Source organism: Gasterosteus aculeatus, chromosome 18, assembly GCF_964276395.1.
Source record: "Gasterosteus aculeatus chromosome 18, fGasAcu3.hap1.1, whole genome shotgun sequence".
NCBI lineage: Eukaryota > Metazoa > Chordata > Actinopteri > Perciformes > Gasterosteidae > Gasterosteus > Gasterosteus aculeatus.
Genome location: NC_135706.1, coordinates 12,532,544 through 12,551,272, shown reverse-complemented (window position 1 = coordinate 12,551,272; position 18,729 = coordinate 12,532,544). Strand labels below are relative to the sequence as shown.

Here is an 18,729-nt window from a genome sequence, read left to right as displayed (position 1 = left end):
TCTTAGAGAAACTAATACATAATTTTTTAAAGAGGTCAAATTTACAGAATGTTTATTTCCACAATTGGATGTTCACACAATTGAAAACTAAGAATGGTTACCGAGGATTACAGAGGTACACTACATAGAACATTATACATTGAAATAACAAAAAGATATTTTAAAAAATGTCACGGTTCCACGCTAATATGCCGTTTGCAGAAGAAACTATTTTTAAATGCATGCGTGTGGTCATCTTTGTACAGATAATAACGCTTTTACTCTCACGGCGGGATACAAAAATACGCTGCAACAATTGGACTGGATACCAGTCCTGTGGCTTTCACTTTGTTTTTCACAAAATCCATGGGACAACCAGTGCCGTCTTGTCTGTCTATCGTGAACCAGTTCAGTTCTATTCCCCCTCCCAGAACAGACACACACGCACACATCCGGACATCTAGTCCCAGAGCTTGATCTGTCCGTCCCAACCGCAGGTGATGACCTTCGAGGTTTCGTGCGGATGCCACAGTGCGCTGATGCACACCTTGTCGTGAGCCTTGATCCGGTGGTACAGCTTGGTGGTCTTCCAATCCCAAATGTTCAGCTTCCCATCGGCATCTCCAGACACCACGTAGCTGGAAGAAAGGAGCAGAGATCAGCACGAAAAAGGACCCTGCATAAGGTCTAAATAAATAGTATTTATTCTAGCCAGGAGTTGCAGTGTTGCTATGGATACTGAAAGGTGGTCAGACCTGAAAATGTGTTGGGGCGAGAACATTAGATCATCTGAATTCCCTGGGCTCTGAGTGCACCCGGGGCGTTTTACAGTGGGTATCTGCTGAGTGCGATCTCACTGCTAAACTCAGTAAGACTTCCAAAACACCTCAAAGAAACCCACGAATCATCATTGGGTTTCAATTCTGTCAATTCTTTTTTTCTTCATTGGCTGAAATTGAATCTATTCTAAACTATTAATCAGCTCTGAGTATCTTCGCTGCCTACTGATCCCTTTCATCAGAAGATTGCTGAGTACAGGCTTACCTCATGTCGGGGGAGAAGTCCACTTGGCAGGCGTAGCCGGCCACCATGTGGCCTTTGAAGACCTTCTTCTTGTTCAGTCTGAAGCGATTTTGGGCTCCAAAGATCAGAATCTGGTTGTCCATAGACTGGCACGCCAGCCATTTACCTGGGGTAAGAAACAAGGAAAACAGCATGTAGCTAACAGCCAATAATACAACATGCTTATGAAAAAGACCCATTCAAGGATCAGTAAAGTTTAAAAGGTCCATATAAAGTAAGACAGCGGAAAATCATTTCAACACCCGAACATCTGAGCTCTGAAGGCTGACATTTGTACCATTAGCATGATTTCTTTACAAATGTGGATCCACGATGCTGCGCGTACGAGCTAAAAATGCCAGCTTATCAGATGCTCTGGCAGGTAGAGTCAAATACACATACGAGGTGGAAATATGCCTCATGAGCACAGACAAACAAGAAAAGGTGCAAACTCGAGGATTGAGGCGCAAAAGAAAACGGAACGGTCTCCTGCCGAGGACGCAGGGAGGAACAAACCACCTTGGCACAAACAAGAACGATGCCCAAAAGCCAGGAAGGGACTAGGGACAGTGGGAGGGGGAAGAGGAAAGGGAGAAATCAAAGTGGGCGGAGGGGGAGGGAACGGGCGACGACAGGAGAGCCGAGTTTGAGGGGAGCTGGAGCTGATTGGGTGCAACAGGGGATTCCCTGTTCAAATGGAGCCTCGCATTGGAAAAGGATTGATGGGACTTGTGTGTCACGTCTAAGAAAAATCATTCATTCGGCTGTTTATTCCGCTTCCACATGATACAGAAACGCAATGTCCCAATCACACGTCTTAACCCCAACCCTGAGCTGTGGACATTCATGTTAAGAAGCCGCATGAATCAGAAGAATCAGAATACATACTAAGTAAGAAAAAAGCATTTGAAATGGAATAGTTTGTTTCTAGGAAACCGGTAGCCTGTATTGTGAAAACACCAAGCCGTGAGGCAACTTTGTCTTGGCCCGGCACAGTAACTTCTTGGCAAAGACAGCGAGGAAAAAGACTAAGCTAAGCCGATCATCACCAGTATTGCTCATATTTATTAGTATTTTTTAAATGTTTTTACATTTGCAGATGGAGGAGAGCATCTTTCAGCTCAAGCTCAGCTTCTCTCATCCCTCTGTGACGTGTCTTTAATTGAAACTGCTCTACAGTTCACTCCCGCCTACACTGTGGGACTATCTACCCATCAATCACAATAGATCGGACCGGATCCCGAGGACTCCATCTAGACATCTCTCCGCACAAATTGACTGAGATGTCAAAGCGCATTGACCAACAATTAAAGATATGAAACCGAATCCACCTCCGTCCGGCGATATGGATATATGCGCCCCTCAGGCGCCTCTGGCTACTCACCGTTGGGAGAGAGTGTCACAGCTGGCATTGAGTGCATGCTGGGCTCAGCGATGTACTTGAAGTCCACAGGGATGTCCCTGAAAAACAAACAAACAGAAAAAGAGCACAGTGAGAACACTTGGAGAGGAGTGAAACGCTGGAGGGGCGAGCAACCTGCGGCCACCCCTCAAAGCTCAACAACAACTCAAAAGTGTGACCAATGCGTCTTTCTGCCTTCACACGATGTGTGTGTGTCTGCATCAAGTAAGTGGGCCGTTCCCGTTGGGCCTTCTGCTTAAACTAAAGCATGCCTGAGATGAGACCCAGCTGGAGCAGAGGGATGGCAACATGTTTGCACAGACCAAAGATGGTCTTTGAGGAACTGAAGACTGTTTAATGAGAAATGCAAACCCTTCTACACAACCAAAACGTATGCACACAAACACACACACGCGGGTTTGTCGGAGCAAATGCCTGCTGATGTGCCGCGCTAAACCCGGGAAGAAACAAAGCCATCAGATCTCTTCTTCTGAGCTCCAGAAATAACCGGCGTGAATGTTCTGTTGTCTGCAGCGCGGCGGGAGGAAGGGAAACAGATGACAAACAATCTATGGGGAGATTTGTGAAAAAATGTATGGCTTCTTGTTGCTTGTGGCGTTTTGCATCGATCGCATAACAAGCGGCACGTTTGTATATTTCATATGTGAGCTTTAGATTCGCAGGCTTGTCATCTGCAGGGAGGTTGAGGTTAAATTCTGTAATCAGCCGGCAAACAACAGAATCAAGACATAAGACGAAATGGTCGGCCAACACAGTCATCACGACTGGCCAAACATTTACAAAGTTATATTTAGGTCGGCAGGGCGTGCGTTTAAAAAGGTCAGGAGCACGATGGAAGTCGGGGCCCGAGGGAGATCGAGCACGTGGATGACATAGAAGACGTAGCAAAAATGTCCTTCACGCTTTCTCTTACATCTCAAAGAAAATCTTTTGTTAAAATGTATTTTTCGGCCCATAATCATCCCGAATGTCCCTTCGAGCTTTCTGAACAACAGCTTTGTGAAGTGCTGATTCTCCCTGCTGGCATGCTGGCACAGTGCACCAAACACCCCCCACCCCCCTCTCGATGACGAACGTCTGCTGCAGACGAAGCAGTCTCTCCAGAAAAGGTTAGTTATGATGGAATTTAAATAACGAGAAGGCTTTTGCAGCGTGACGTGGAGGGTTGGTCCTCACATTGTCACGGGACCGTTCTGTTATATTCACTGCAGGTCTCACCAGAGGGGTTAGCCAGAGGCTAATCCGCGGGAGAACGAGGGGCAGTAAAGCCGCTCTCTGTCCTGCACCGTTTGCTTCCACATTCCACAAAAGGACAAATAAAATGAAACTGCAACTTGAATTACAGGCTAAATAGGTCAAAGGGAAGCTTCATCTTTCAGACGGTCTTCAAATATTACTCGTCTCTGAGCAAAACAAAAAAATACCACCACCTGTTAATCCGCAAGTCACCAGAGCAACTACAAGCGGCTAAATCTGAAAATATCGGTCAGAAGGAGCGAAACTGAAGCCGGCACAACTCGGCGCTCAGAAGCGGTTATTCGCATGGTTTCACTTCTCAGAGCCCAGCGGCCTGATGGAGGAGCCCAATTGGTGGGTTTTCCTTAGGGCAAAAAACACGCAGCAGCACGTGTCACAATATCCAAACGCAAATAAGCTCCTGCAAGGCAGTGAACACGATTTTGTTAAAAAAAGAAGAAGTGGTTTTGCAAGGAAAGGAGACTTTAAAAAAAGGTTTACTTTGTCTAACCCGCCGGTTATCCAAGCGCCTCTCTCCTTTCCAATGATTTAATTTGTGGAGGCATTTCTAAATGCTTATTTATTAAGATGTACAATTGGCAACCTGGGCCCGGCTCAAAGAAGGATCCTGCTGGAGCTCGGTCGATGTACGTTGGCTCCGGGCGGGAAAAGAAACTGCCAGTGCAACAGATGCATGCAAAGCAGCCCCACCGAGGCGGAGGAGTCGGATTAGCGGCTGGGCGAGCTTCATCCACGATAGGCTTGTCTGGAGCTTTGGAGATCTCCTGTCCTTAAGAACCACTTTTTAAAGGAGCAGTGCGTCTACTAGATTATGTGTAATCAATTCAAAACACCGCAGGGCCGTTTTGAGCTTTGGTCTGTGCTTACCACTCCCAAACTCGAAGGCTCTTGTCGTCCGACGTGCTCACGAAGCGCCGGTTCTCATCCACAAAGGTGATGGTGTTGACGGCTCCCAGGTGGCGGTCGTACTCCTGAACGACCTCACCGGTCCTGATGTCCCACTGATGGAGAGACACAGGAGGTAAACACAGGATGAGCCAAAGCTAAATAAAGTGAATCAGTAAAACGGAGTCACAAAATCCCATCAAACTGGTTTCACCTTAGAAAAATGGCTTCACTGACACCGATGAGCTTTCCCGGAGAAAAGCAGATAGAAACGGCCCCCAGGCCTCACATTAAAAGGAAGCATTTCTGTCCAAACTAATTTGACATCCAACTCAATTCATGCCTTCTTTGGGCTTAATTTAGCTTTCCGATGCTCACAAGAGCAACCATCTGTTCTCAAAACCCCGAAGGGAGCTGCATGATTTAGCACAAACCCTCAATACTGTGCCAGACATTGTGATCGGGACTAGTGATCATCAGAAAAACTAGGAGACAAACTTTGGGCCGGCTGCACCTCGTCATATCATCAATGAATACTTTTTCAAACTTTCATCTGTAGAAGTTTGGATCGTATTTCTGGACTTTAAATCACAGAATGTTCCCCTTGCCTTCTCCTTCACCCAAATGCTAGCGGTGATTAATGGCTTTGCTCTAGTCCCGTCAGCCTCTGAACCTCAAGCCCCGGCTACACAAACACCGGAGTGTTTGTCCTGAGAGCACAGGGGGCCACGCAAAGAGAGCGCCGGCAACGCGACAACCCTACCTGAACTATCTTCTTATCAGACATGCCGGCCACGAAGAGGCTCTGCTTTTCCTCGTCCGGGTTGAACTTGACGCAGTACGGCACTTTCCTGTTGGTGAAGCGGGAGATGCACTGGCCTGTGGAGCGAGGGGAAAGGAAAAGTCAGAGCTGCGAGGGGAAGAGGAGATAAGAAATGACTGCAACACAGGGAGGCCCCTAAAATAAGAACAGAGGCTCCAATTCGGAATTACATCCTATTTTATGCTGCAACTGGGACAAACCTGGAATGTGATATAAGTGACATTCTAGATGCAAGGAACAACTTGTAATGGGGTACTAAGTTAACACCAATCACGGCATCCTGTTAACCGGCAGGGATGGGTGGGGGGGGGGGTTGTTGATTCTTTTCTGCCCTCTGCTGGAACGGCACACCCTTAAGATGAGCGGGTGGAGAATTTGTGATGAGACAGGTCTGCTTTGAAAATAGCATTCTTTGAAACCCAATTCCATTGAAAAGTTCAATGCCACCACACACACAGCGATGACATTTTAGCACAATATGGATACAAGACGGCATTTTAACAAGTATATCCTGTCGGTTTTGTGAAATGCCACAGGACACGTCCTACGAGATCAGATTGTGTCACAGATGGTGACGACATATCTGCAGACATGGTTTGCGGCACTGTGGAAATGTGCGACTGGATTTGAGTGTCTACGTTTGAAAAATGATCAAAATGATCCATCAATTAGCAAAATGGAGGAACGTTAGTGTACAATCTGTGTAAATGGCAAACGAACAACAACTTGGTAGAAATGTGTTTTTGACCTTCTGGAAACACACGAGTTCTGAAGAGAATTGTTTGATTAAGAAAAGGACAGAAGGAAGCTGAGGGTTCTGCCATTATTCACATTCTCGGATGCCGCCTTGTGAGATCAAGGTTACATATTATTGTACTGCAGCGGGTTATTGTGTGCGTCCATACACACTATACGTATAATGAATACCTTCCATTAAGACAACAACAAGAGGTGATGTGAAGGAGTCGTTGGTACCATCTACCTGTTTCAGTGTCCCAGAGTTTGAGGTAACGGTCGTAGGCGGCGCTGAGGAACTTGGTCCCGCTGTTGTTGAAGCAAATGTCTCTCACTGCTTTGCTGTGACCTAAAACAAGTGGAGCAAACGCACAAATATTACAAACAAACAAACAGACATGCGCCACACTAATTACATGCGCTCCACGCAATTGTTTACCACCTCAGGAAGACAATTCATTCAAGGAATGTGAAATCTGTGACTCGTTGAGGGACGAAGACTACGTGGGCTGTGGCAGACGAGGGATATGGAATCTTGAAATGGGCAAAAACGATAAAAAAACGACACGCCCGATCTGTCTTTTCCACCTCCTGCTTTTGAAATCCAAATCCAAATTCATGCAGCCCCCCCTTTAGCTTTCCTCGTGCAGTGCAGGTGATGAGAGGCCCCCCGTGGGCTCAGCGCACACGCAGACACGCCTCTCTAGTTAAAACTGGCTTTTATCAGGGCTACATTGTTTTCACAGCGATAGCGGCGGCGACTGAGCCCCGGTGCTCGCCTGCTCTGACCGCGAGGCGTGTGTGTGCAGGTCTGTGTGTACGGGAAAACACAGACACACAAACTACTGAAGGCAGAACGAAAACGCATACATAATGATATGCATACTGTTATTTCCTTCTTGATTGTTATGTTTGCCTCTTCCTTAAAAACGACGACACGTACAAATTAAATCAATGAGCAAAATAGTTGGCAATTAGCGGATTTCTCCTTGCAGCTCCATTAAAGAAAATATATTCAATTAAATTCTACAAAAAAATAAAAGGAAACGAGTGTGAAATAATGCTGTGACGTGAATAAACCAGACAGCAGAGAATAGAACTAAGTGCACAGCAACAAAAAACTACAATAGTCTCTAAAACATCATCATCTGACTCTGCTGCTGCTCATCAGCCACACAGACAGCCATTCTCTGTCAGTCTATCCCAGCCTAAGCTGCCTCCTCTCTTCCTGTACGCCAGCTCCGGGTCTCCTGCCCCCCTCCCCTCCTTCCCTTTGGCCCTGGCGCTGCTGAATTATGCACATTCTGAGAGGGGGTTGACAAGCGGAACCACGGCTGCAAACACTCTCGATTCAGACAATGTGCCGCCTCTGGCATGAGCGCAAGCGACCTGAACACATGAGCTAAACCCTCCAGAAACCCACCCATCCCTTTACTTTCCGTCAATGGTCAGAAGACGGGTCGCGAGTGCGGTTGAGCTTACAGGCTGTCCCTGCTGCGCATTTCTGTAAGCACATTTCACCTCAACAGGTTTGCTGATGATCGATTGATCGATCGATCGATCCAGTTAACTATCCTGAAATTATGTTTCTGTTTCCTTGAACTGATTATTAACATTCATGAGTGTTGACTAAGTCAAAAGTGAATTTCACTTACCAATAAATGTCCGTATGCACCTCCTCTCACCGTACACTTCCCACAGCTGTGGAGAGAAAGAGATTAAACAAGAAGTGAACACAGTTCGGCCATCATGGAATACTGTGGGTGTGAATGAATGCATTTGCTGAGGGGATTATCACCTTGATCTTACAGTCCATGGAGGAGGAGAGCAGAAGATGACCAGAGTGAGGAAATAGTCTGATGGCACTGACACCCTGGAAAACAAACAGACGGGAGAAGTTGGAAGGTTTTTTTTCTCCTGACCATGATTTCTATTCTTACATAAATCTTGCTCTACATTTTTGGCAACAGCAAGATTTACAGGGCAGAGTTGACAATGTGTGTGTTAACAAGCGTTTCATCATTTTAGAAACATCTGTTATTGAGCATTGAGGTGCATATGATATTGACCCGTATAATGTTATAATGCCACAGATCTGCATATTTAGAATGAAGAATTCATGAATGTCTGCTTGGACCATAAATCATCTATGATTGATATTATTGCTAAAATTGTTTATTAGACTAATGTCTATCCTTTTTGTATTGGTGAGAAACTTTAAAAACACATATTTTACTCTAACATTTAAGGAAAGGGCTTCAATTCAGCATTTATATTACATTTTTTTAATATTAAATCCATTCCAAAGGGGATACAGCGGATTCTTAATAAGCAGGGCAGAAAAGTGTGTGTGTGTGTGTGTGTGTGCGCGTGTGCAGACTATCCTGCCTTTGTTATAGTCATGGAAAGTATGTTGACTTTTAAGTTACCAAACTTCCTCCTAATAAATGTCATAAAACCTTGGTGACTACGCGTGTGCCATCCTCCATCTATTATCTCGACATCAGTGCTTCCACACGCTTATTATCTTTTCAAACCTCTTTGTATTTCAAATGAGGGCTGTGACTTGCAGCACAACGCAGATAGGAGCCAATTTAAAGCTTGAGAGATTTCTCTCTCCCTGAAGCGTTCCAGCAGGTCTGAAGATTGGATCGGATCTCTTGGAATGACCCAGTGTTTGCCTTTATATTTGAATCATGACAGTGGTTTCAATGAGGCAGAATGGTCTTGAATTTGTCAGGGACAAGCAGCGCGCGTACAACTGCGTTATCAGTTCCTTCAAAAGCACCGGGGAGGCTTTTACCAACTTAATCATAAATTCTAACACAGAGCATGATGGAATGTTCTCTCTTTTCCCCACAAACACCGGCGCTCTTTTTTTTTTTAGCACTTTGGAATAATTTTAAAACTACAGTATCAACCATCAGCAAAGTTCGGAGGGATAGAAGCGTCGGCTAAATGGCGTGTAATGTAATAATACTTCATTAGAATCATTAACTGGTAAGTAAAAGGGTCATGTATGTATGTATGTACACACAGAAACGCAAATAAGCCACGTCCCTTCCCACTGACCTTGGTGTGTCCGGACCAGACATGAATCTGTTTCTTAGGCAGGTAACACTTGTCTGGAGCCTCTGTAGAGCGCAGGTTGATACCAACATCCTGTGGGATGTGGAGGTAGGACCTGCCCTGGTAATCATACATGTCTTTAACTGCAGGAAGAGGAGGGGGGGGGGGGGGGGGCAAAGACAAAATATAATGAAAAACAATCCAGTTGCATTTGGATACAGCGGTTAGAGCCCACTGAACTGCTGACCTCAATTAACAAGAAGTCTTGTAAGAAATACTCAGCAAACCTCATTCGTCAAGGAAGATTGTCTAATGCCATGAAACTGGACTGGACATTATATGTTACTATATTAAGAGGTGCACGGTACCATGGAGAATAGTTTTCTCTTCTGCAGGAGCTTCTTCCTCGTTCTTTCCCTTCTTCTGCCGCTTGGCTGTGATCTCATCCAGCTCTTTCTGCTCTTCCTGTAAAACACATTTAAGCATACAATTACCAAAAACATGAATGCAGACTGAGCAAACTGAAGTCCGGATATGGGCCACTCTTTACTTTTCCCTGAGATCAGAGGTTTGAGTGAGTTGGTGGGGAACACTGTTCATGCATGAGGCAAATTACAAAGAGGCTTTCCATATGAACCATAAATCAACCATATTAGTAAGAGCAAGTCCACCTGTCTTACTGCCCAACACTAATCCTTACAGCCTGAACCTGGACAATGCCCTACCTTCTTCTTTGCCACTCTATGGAGTAGTGAATCGGGTTAATAATGGAGCAGTGACCTTTTCAAATACAGCCAGAATATTTGAAACCATATATTGAACACAGTTTTACCTCTGACGGTTTGGCACTATCTTTTTCATCTATGTATTTTGCCCATGGTCCAAGGAATGTATCAATCTCTCCTGCCTCGCCACCCTTGATCTTTTTTCTTTTCTCAGACCTCTTGTCCTTCTGTCCGGTCTCAAACACAGTCAGCCCTAAACAAAGAGACAGCAGACATATTTCTTACTTCATGCAGTTGAGACATACTATAAATAGAGCCGGTTCCATGTAGTCAGATGCAGACAAACGCATTGAAACATGGTTTGAAGGATCACCTTTGTTTTTCTCGGCCTCATCCACTGCGCCAATGTAGCTGATAGCGGTTACCTGGTGTGTGTCAACAGATGGATCTAAAGCATAACCTATAGGCAGAGAGAAGAGAGTTGTAAAAGGATCCCTAAAAGTCAGGATAAAAAGGAGGAATAGGAATACATTGGCCGCATGATTTAAATCCACCACACGGGTCACAGATGAGCTTACCATAGGTGGAGAAGGTTCTTCGTTGCTGTTCGAACATAAAGTCGTTGAGGTGAGCAGGTTCTGCATATCCAGATAACATGTTTCTGGGGGCAGCCATCTGCTGGCTCTTAAATGGGTTGACTGGCCCAAACTGAGAAAAAGAAATCAAACAAGCATTAATAACACAATAACTAAACATTGATTTTGGAAACATTAATTCTGCTTATTTATTCAATTGTGATTTAATGCATTCATGAGATGCAAGTGGCCGGCTGGTCCCGTTCAGCGCTGACTCTGCATTGTTCGAGGTGTGGCTATGAAAGACTCCCAGATACGTTGGTGCTCTGTAATTATGTAAGGACCAAATAATGCCCCCAAAAAATAAACTATTTATTTTATATTTACATGACTGGGATTGTTTCAATCGCAGATTGCCCGGATCTCGTTAAAGTGAAGAACCCTGTATCCGATCGGCAATTAATGATGAAACGTCACAGCATTTTCTCATAACTAGAGAATGTGAGACAACTTCAGAAGTTGCTGATTTAGCCACGTATCTAGCTTTATTTTCTTCATGCGAATCAGGGAGAGGAAGATGGGATCCGTCAGTTTATCGAATCAGGAGATGACGACTTGTAAAAACAAAAACGATCAACAACAATTGAAATCCGGTCTCATATTAAGACAAAAACTTACCTCTGGTGCAAACATGGTTTCAAACGTCGGGTTGTAGGTGACTTCTTTCAATGACGGGTCCAGATGTGTGCCAGTCTCAACAGCCTCCTAAAGTTAACATGCACAAATCAGCGAACTGATACATAGATGGAAAACACATACAACCTAAGACAACGTCAATGACGTCAGTTCTTCCAAAGTATTCGCGTAATTTTTAAAATAAATTAACGTGTAAGTGTTGGACAATACAACATCCTCCTGACATTCAAGTTTCCCGCTAACCGCTAACGCTAGCAACGTGAGCTTTGATCAATAACATTAATGTTTACACTTGTTAACTACACAATAAGCAATAATTAATTCAAAATGTTACGTTATTTGAATCTACACGTGTACCAATTATGCGTAAGCACGGAGGGATTCCTATCATGGGATTTTACACAATGTAACGTTAAGCTAACGTTGGTTAGCTCGGTTAGCTTACCTTAACGGCGACCTCGGGAGCGGAGTTGAGAACAGCCACAGACATCGTGGGGACAGATTTGAGAGGTTTGAGGTGAGCCGTGGCGTCCGGGTCCGTCGCGTCCACGTTAACGACACCGGTTTTAGAAGTTGACTCATTATCTGAATCCGAGTCGCTACCGTAGGAAACGAGGCAGGCTGTGGCGGCAGACATCTTGGATGTTGTGAATTCGCGTGAAGCTGGAGGGCTGTACTTCCGCTGTGACGAAACACGTCACTCACCCGGGGAGGAGGGGGGGCGGTGATAATGTAAGAAATAAAGTGTTGCAATTTTAGGAATAGCGTTACTTAAAGACTGAATTGAATTTACAACTGGAAACGAATGTTCTATTTGTAAAGCTACTCAAATATATACATGTCACACATCATACTACAGCTGCAACGCCAAGTAGATGTAGTGTGTGTGTGTGTGTGTGTGTGTGTGTGTGTGTGTGTGTGTGTGTGTGTGTGTGTGTGTGTGTGTGTGTGTGTGTGTGTGTGTGTGTGTTAATAATTAAATTATCCAAGGATCACATTATCTGCTCCTGTGGTGTTCGGTATTGTCCTTGACCTTTGCGGTGCATCTCTAGGATACACATCAATTGTGTCAATAAATGCATTTTATCTACAGCGGATGTTGGAATAATCGAACCAAACGAATCTCTTCAATGAATTAGATGTCACAGAATGACGGTCTGACATAACGAGCCATTACAGCGGGCGTGCGCGGCGTGCGCGAGCCTCCCACGAGCACAGCAGCAGTTGGAACGCTCTCTCGCGCCCCCAACAATAGAGTGGTAAGTACCATCATCGCCCGGTATAACGGGGACATTTTCTTGCGAATAAACGTCGTTTCCATCTTGTTATTTCGAAAATATTATCTTTGTCACAATAGCAAAATTAACGGGTTCTATTTTGTTACGAGACCCTTTTATTGGCTGGGCTGCACTAGTTTTTGAGCCGATTTCACCAACATCTACCGCGAGATTCCCTTTTGTAAAAAAGTGCATGGATTCTTCTCCGCCGCCTCTTCCACCAGGAGTACATTTGATATCAGAGACAGTACAATCATGGATCCGACCCGGGGATTTAAATTCTTGGACACGGCGGCGAGCTCTGCTGCTCACTGAGAATGGGAAGAATATAAACGGATTTTTAAGACAACATACCAGGTAATTATGTGACAAAATGCGTACCGAAGTCGAATTTAACTCGAAAACGTGACTTTAGTAACCTTACTCCAACGTTCTTGCATCTCCGCGCGGCAGCAACGAATTGCCTCTTTTTTTTAATACGGAGTCACCATGTTGTGAGAATACTCTTAAACTAGAGCTGCTTGACTCATAACGGTGTCGGTAACCCAACACTGCCTGGCCATCTCTGACCGCCACTACACCACTGGGGCAGTTTCGACAACGTTAGGACTCCAAAGTGGTCCAACCACCCCCCCCCCCCCCCCCCCCTTTAAAGTGAACAGCATGTTGAGCGATGCACACATCTGTAACGGGACCGCTTGTGATCAATTGAGAAAACCTCCACATCTGCAACAGCTCCTGCAGGAGGAGGAGCAGCGGCAGCGTTTTGACATGTTCAGCCTTAGCAAGACCATGTAGGTGAGAAACCGGGGGAGCAAATGATCTACATGCACAATTAAAAAAAAAATCAACATTTCGCGTTTAATGTGTTTGAATTCGTCCCTGGGTTGCGGCGTTTCAGGTCGGTACATTGTGAATTCGTTGACTCGGATCCGAGAGAGAGGGGGGAGAAAGAGGGGAGAGGCGTCGGGGTCTGTTCCAGCCAGCTCGGACTCCCAGTCAATGGTGGGGGGAGGGATGGTACAGCCCTCACCACTGGTGAAAAAAGGAGAGAAAAAATCATCATGCTTTGTGAAATTGGAAACCTTCTTTGTACTTCTTCAAGTCCAGCGAGACATGTGGGCACAGTGTCCTCGGCTTTCATATCGGGTGAGATATTGGGCGGCAATGGGCGTAGGGGGGGGGGGGGGGGTCACGTTGGACTGACCAGATGTTTGTTTTATTCCTGCAGCCATGTCCATTTAAAAACCCAACCGAGGTGTTAGGATGCTGCAGAAAACACGTTTCTCTACAGTGAAGCAAGCAGCCAATTTCACCTGCAAGCCCCTCAAAGTACAGAAGTAAAGTTGTGTGGCAGAGAGAGAGAGAGGGATAGAGAGAGAGAGCCCTGTTGTGGGAATTTGTCAAGTTTTTCTGTTGCTGGTGATTGAAATGGCAGCTGCAGAGCCCTTGATACTAGTTAACAGTGTCTGTTCCTCCTTGATTTATTTGAATTATGTTCACAACGGGCGTAATGATGAATCAGAAGAGACACAAACGCGGGTCGTGGTGACTGCATGTGATCATCTCGCTCTCTCTCTCTCTCTCATAAGGAATTTCTCTAAGTCTGGGCAGAAAGCGCTGACTCTACATATTAAAATTGGCCCCGCCGCTCCGTACACCTACACTGTCTGAACCGTGACACAATGGAACGTATCGAGAATGTATATTCATCCATAACGTTACAAAAAGATTATCCGTGCAGAAAAACGTACAGGTTCCCGTGTGGCGAAGAAGCAGCTTCGAATCCGTAGACAAAACAGTCCCAGAGCAGCACAGCTGTTGGATTTATCAACCTGCAACAGTGGCATCCAAGCTGTCACATGACCGGAGCCGTGTGACGTGCGTCGGCAGCCGCTCGGAGGAAGCGTACGGGTGCTCGAAACATTAGCAATATTGGATAAATTGAAAGTTGCCTTCGAAACCCTCAGAGTGGATGTGTGCTCACGGGTTCCTGCCGTGGCCTCAACCCCCCCCCCCCCCTCCTCCCCCGTTCTCTGTTTTGTGTCCCAAGGGGGGGTTATCTCCTGTGGTTCTTTTACTTCTGTTTTATGTGAGGTATTTTAAAGCCTGCAGGGGAAAACGTTAAACTCCGGTGAACAGCATCAGAGCTGAGGGGTTCACCCACACAGCCGTCTTTCTGCTGCACAAATCCTTACAGGTGTGTTCCCAAAATAGAGGCGAGCACATTGCCACGTTTTTTTACCTGATCCCGTACGTAAACTCTTTGCTCCGAGGGATGACATTCCTGCACAGTTTGCCCTTCTCTTGTTTTTTCTGGAAGGCTCTCGTAACAGAAGAGCTTTGGCAGGCCTCTCGCGGAGGCTTTTTGACCTCTTATTTGTTGACATTGCTCTGATCCCGTGCCAGTCTTTGGCGTTCTCGCGCCAGCATGGAGAATTTTCTCTTCTTTCTTTTTTTTCCCCGCGGCTCACTTTTTGTCTTTCGGGAGGACGCAAAGACCAAGACGGGGCATTACCAAAGAGAGAGAGAGAGAGAGAGAGAATGGCTGGAGATGAGAGTGAAGCGAGGGGTGGCAGCCTGGTATGAGGTGGGAAGAAAGTCAGCTGGGGATTCTGGGAAAGACGCAGAGAAAATGCACGTGTGTGTGTGTGTGTGTGTGTGCAATTCCCCTTTGCGTGCCATTTAGCGAGGCCACAGACGGACCTGCTATCTTCCAGCTGTTAGGATGCTCCCGAGGCTCCGGCACACTGCGGCCATTGTTCCTCCCCTCGGCCAGGCCCACGTCTCCATAATGCTGCCCCTGTGCCTGGTCAGAGGGACCCGGGGCTCCGTGAGCCTGTCTGACTGGTGCCCCTTGTGTCCTACTGCAGCCTCCGGCCTTAAATCCACCCTCCTTTAGTGACGTTTGTCGCGTATTTCATTGACCCAAGCACCTTTTTGCCCGTCTTTTCTCTAGTCCCTCTTACCACTTCATCTGAAGCTTCAACTTCATCCTCCCACTCTCAAGTCCAAAATACAGCCAGCAATTATTCTCCTCTCCTCCTCTGCCACTGGTTCTCAAAGCCAGTCCCTCAGTCCCTGTAATGCAACATCTCCTGCTGCCAACTGGTCTGTGCGCAGCGGCTGCGTTTGAATACATCCACCACATCACTTTAGGCTCTGATGACTTCTGGAAAGGGTTTGTTTTGCTTTGGTAGCGTCTCTGCCAATGGCAGCTCGGGAAAACGGCGTGCTCATGCTTTCCAGGTTTAAAAATACATGTATTTGTTTAGGCCAAGGAGTTTAGTGTCATCACAATCTTACTGTGGTTTAGAGCAGATCGCTTAACGCTGCGCCAACACGCAAAACAAGAAGGGGAAAGCTTCTGAGCCCTGCAATAATGGACTCTTTCCTCGTGCTCTTATGGGTCCTTCTGAACTGAATGAATCAGCCAGTAACGGCCTGGTATTTGGGACACGTAGCTCCGCGGTGTCCTGTGACTGACCTGGCCCATTGTTTTTTAGCAGTGAGCCAAAAGGAGCTTCACAACGGGACGAACTGTGCGCCGTCGGGGCCGCTCGCCAGGTGTCACGTGAATGTTCGGTCGGTAAATGTAGCCCGATACCTCTCTCGGCACAATGCGGACGCGGCCCGTTCCAAGAGGGAATCGGATACAGAGCTGCCCTCAGTAGCTTCTGGCCCGAGCACTGACCGTGTGTGTGTGTGTGTGTGTGTGTCACCGTGTGTTTGTGTTTACAAAGTCCACGGTGAGGTTTTTCTCCGTGCTCATATTAGAAAAACAATGTAATGGTCCTCATCTCGTAGGTCGCAGCGTATTTCTGTCCACGATCAAGCTCTAAATGCCGCCAATTGACATCAGAATGATATCTGCCGCTGTACCCGGAGAGCGTGCGCGTATTTGACTGGGTCTGAATACGCAAACTCATGCAAAACAGTGGACTCTGGCTAAACAACATCCAGAGTATTTCTCTCTTTTTCCGCCACTCTCCCTACTTTGAATATCTGTGCGCTCTTTTCCTCTGCTTGGTTTTACTGTCTTCCTTATTTCAGTCCCCCCCCCCCCCCCTCACCCCCACCTCCCCCTTTTCTCTGACGACTTCTCATTGAGCTGGTGCGGCCGGTGCGGCGCTCGTCGGGGAAGAGGGGGGGGTCGTGCACCGATCGATGGAGGGCAGCCCGAATCCCCGGCGGCGTCAGAAAGGAGACGTCCGCATTCGGTTGTAGAAGCGCCGCGTTTTCATTCCGTTTTCCACGAGGACGCGATTCCTTGGTGGTGGACGTAGAGAGACGAGAACAAAGTAGACATGTTTGTCCACCGTAGACGGTCCAAAACGCCCTCCCCCTGCAAATGTTATAAAAATAGCCTTCGATAGAAAGAAAATACCAAGGCCGCAGCTCACGAGGGGACTCTAAAGGGAACAGAGTGCTGAGAAAAGAGAAGGAGAACACAAGGCGAAGGAGCTTTTTAGCATCCTAGTGCGTTTGTCCGCAATTTCTACAGCAGGGGGGCCAACGCACACGGACAAACTGCTGCCTTCGATTAGGAGACAATATTTGGCCGGTTCATTTACAGCTCGCAGCGAGGATCCTGCTCCACTCTGCTTGAGGCACCAGGCTCGTCTGATTTGTGCCGGATAAAAGCCCAGCAGGGGGTTTGCGAGTGTACATTTCTCTTCTTATTTCAGAAGGTCCAAAGTGGAGGCGAGCTCGCGGCCCCTTTTTGTGATTTGTGATAGTTGGGGAGGAAGTGGCAGATTCACTTAAACCCCTCCGCGAGCGGCCCTCCTCGGCAATCACCTCCTCTGTGTCGTCGATAATCTATCACGCAGCAATGCTGGCCATCCACCAGAAGGATTCAGAGGTCGGGTAGAGGTGAGCGGATTGCTACCGGTGGAAGAAGCATCTGCTGAAGATAGGCCGTCGGTGGAGGGAGGTTGTGTTTCAGGGAAATAATGTAGTCTTCCTCTTCCCTCCTGTGTTGTGCGTGTAGAGATAGTGGTGTGTGAGTACAGCTGAGTACAGTATATTACTAAAATTGTACTCCATTACATTGATCCACAAGTTCCAAGCTTACTAAATCCCCTAAAACAAACCAGGATTGTTCTCTGGGCCCGTGGATGTGGACGATCAGCACAGGACCTCTGGGCCCCCCGACTCCATCGCCGTATCCTCTCGTCTTCATGGGACCGTGACTTGCTCTGGTTTGGAGCTCGGGCTGCTATTTGCACGGCCCGCCATCGTTGCATAAGAGAGAGAGAGGGAGAGAGAGGTGCACTTCACCGACTTGATGAATAATACAGGCATCTCCACGGACGGACTCTGAAATAGAATCCGAAACGAGGCTCAGCCGGTGAGCCACAGATGTGCTACAGATGTGCTGTGTCCACCCCGAAAGGGCAGCGATGGGATAAGACGCTGTGGATCGCACACTTGTTTTCATGGAATTCCTTCCCCCAGAATGCCCTGTTATTTTAACGGGGGTATATTTAACTTTAATAACACTACTAAGAAGTCGACCTTTACTTAAGTGTGTGTGTGTGTGTGTGTGTACTCAACACACACACGTGACCTCCATCCTCACACCCCACGGCGAGCTGTGACAGTCCCGTGAACCGCAGCAGATGGAGCACGTTAATAACGAGGCTTGACTTTGGCACGTGATGTCAACCCCCCCCCAAAAAAAGGAGTCAAATTCCTTTTATGTTCACACACGTGGGCAATAAAGTCGATTCTGATCCCAATGCGCCAGAGATGCCCAAACGCCGCATCGGCATTGGGAGTTAGACGAGCTCGGTGGGCGTGAGCCGCCTGGAGGGAAGAGCATTAAAGCAGCGGCCCCGCGTGGGACTCCTGCCTGGGGGGGCAGTGGGATAAGGTCAAAGGTCAGGTCAGTGCGGTGACGTAACCGTCGGTGGCAACCAGAGCCTGGTGCGTTCTCGTCGTGATTCCCACGAGTAGGCCCTTTCTTGAAAACAATGTCGAAGTGAAGCCGAACATCACTTTCAGTCAGTCATATCCATGTGTTGACTTTGATATATGTTGACATCTCATTCTGCGCTGGCTGAGGAGTTTTAGAAGACGGGACAGCACTTCTTCCCCAGGGGTCAAAACAATTACTTCCCGGAGTTTGAGCAGGCCAAATAAGTTCCAGATAGTAGTTGTGAGTCACGCACCGTCCAAAGCGTTGAGCATCTCCATCTGATCAGCACCCGGAGGTGCT

General features: G+C 46.9%; 2 protein-coding genes across 7 annotated transcripts in view; one reads left to right on the top strand and one right to left on the bottom strand.

Annotated features, from left to right (window-relative positions):
- Positions 1–22: 22 nt before the first annotated feature.
- cdc40 (cell division cycle 40 homolog (S. cerevisiae)) lies at positions 23–12,451 on the bottom strand. The gene is made up of 15 exons (XM_040160378.2): positions 11,675–12,451; positions 11,212–11,298; positions 10,537–10,666; positions 10,332–10,418; positions 10,066–10,211; positions 9,602–9,698; positions 9,237–9,376; positions 7,963–8,037; positions 7,820–7,865; positions 6,412–6,513; positions 5,370–5,485; positions 4,589–4,722; positions 2,426–2,502; positions 1,024–1,168; positions 23–617 (listed from the first exon to the last, which is right to left on the bottom strand). The coding sequence occupies exons 1-15, from the start codon at positions 11,864–11,866 to the stop codon at positions 440–442; spliced, it is 1,752 nt and encodes a 583-aa protein (XP_040016312.1). The 5' UTR covers positions 11,867–12,451; the 3' UTR covers positions 23–439.
- Positions 12,184–18,729, top strand: part of wasf1 (WASP family member 1) — a 38,566-nt gene continuing 32,020 nt past the window's right edge. For 2 of the 6 annotated variants that reach the window (XM_078093334.1, XM_078093332.1), the window contains exon 1: positions 12,184–12,488. The gene's annotated coding sequence lies outside the window, so the exon portion shown is untranslated. Of the gene's footprint in view, positions 12,864–18,729 lie in introns of all 6 variants that reach the window. The other 4 variants (XM_078093337.1, XM_078093333.1, XM_078093336.1 and 1 more) reach the window with 2 other exon arrangements.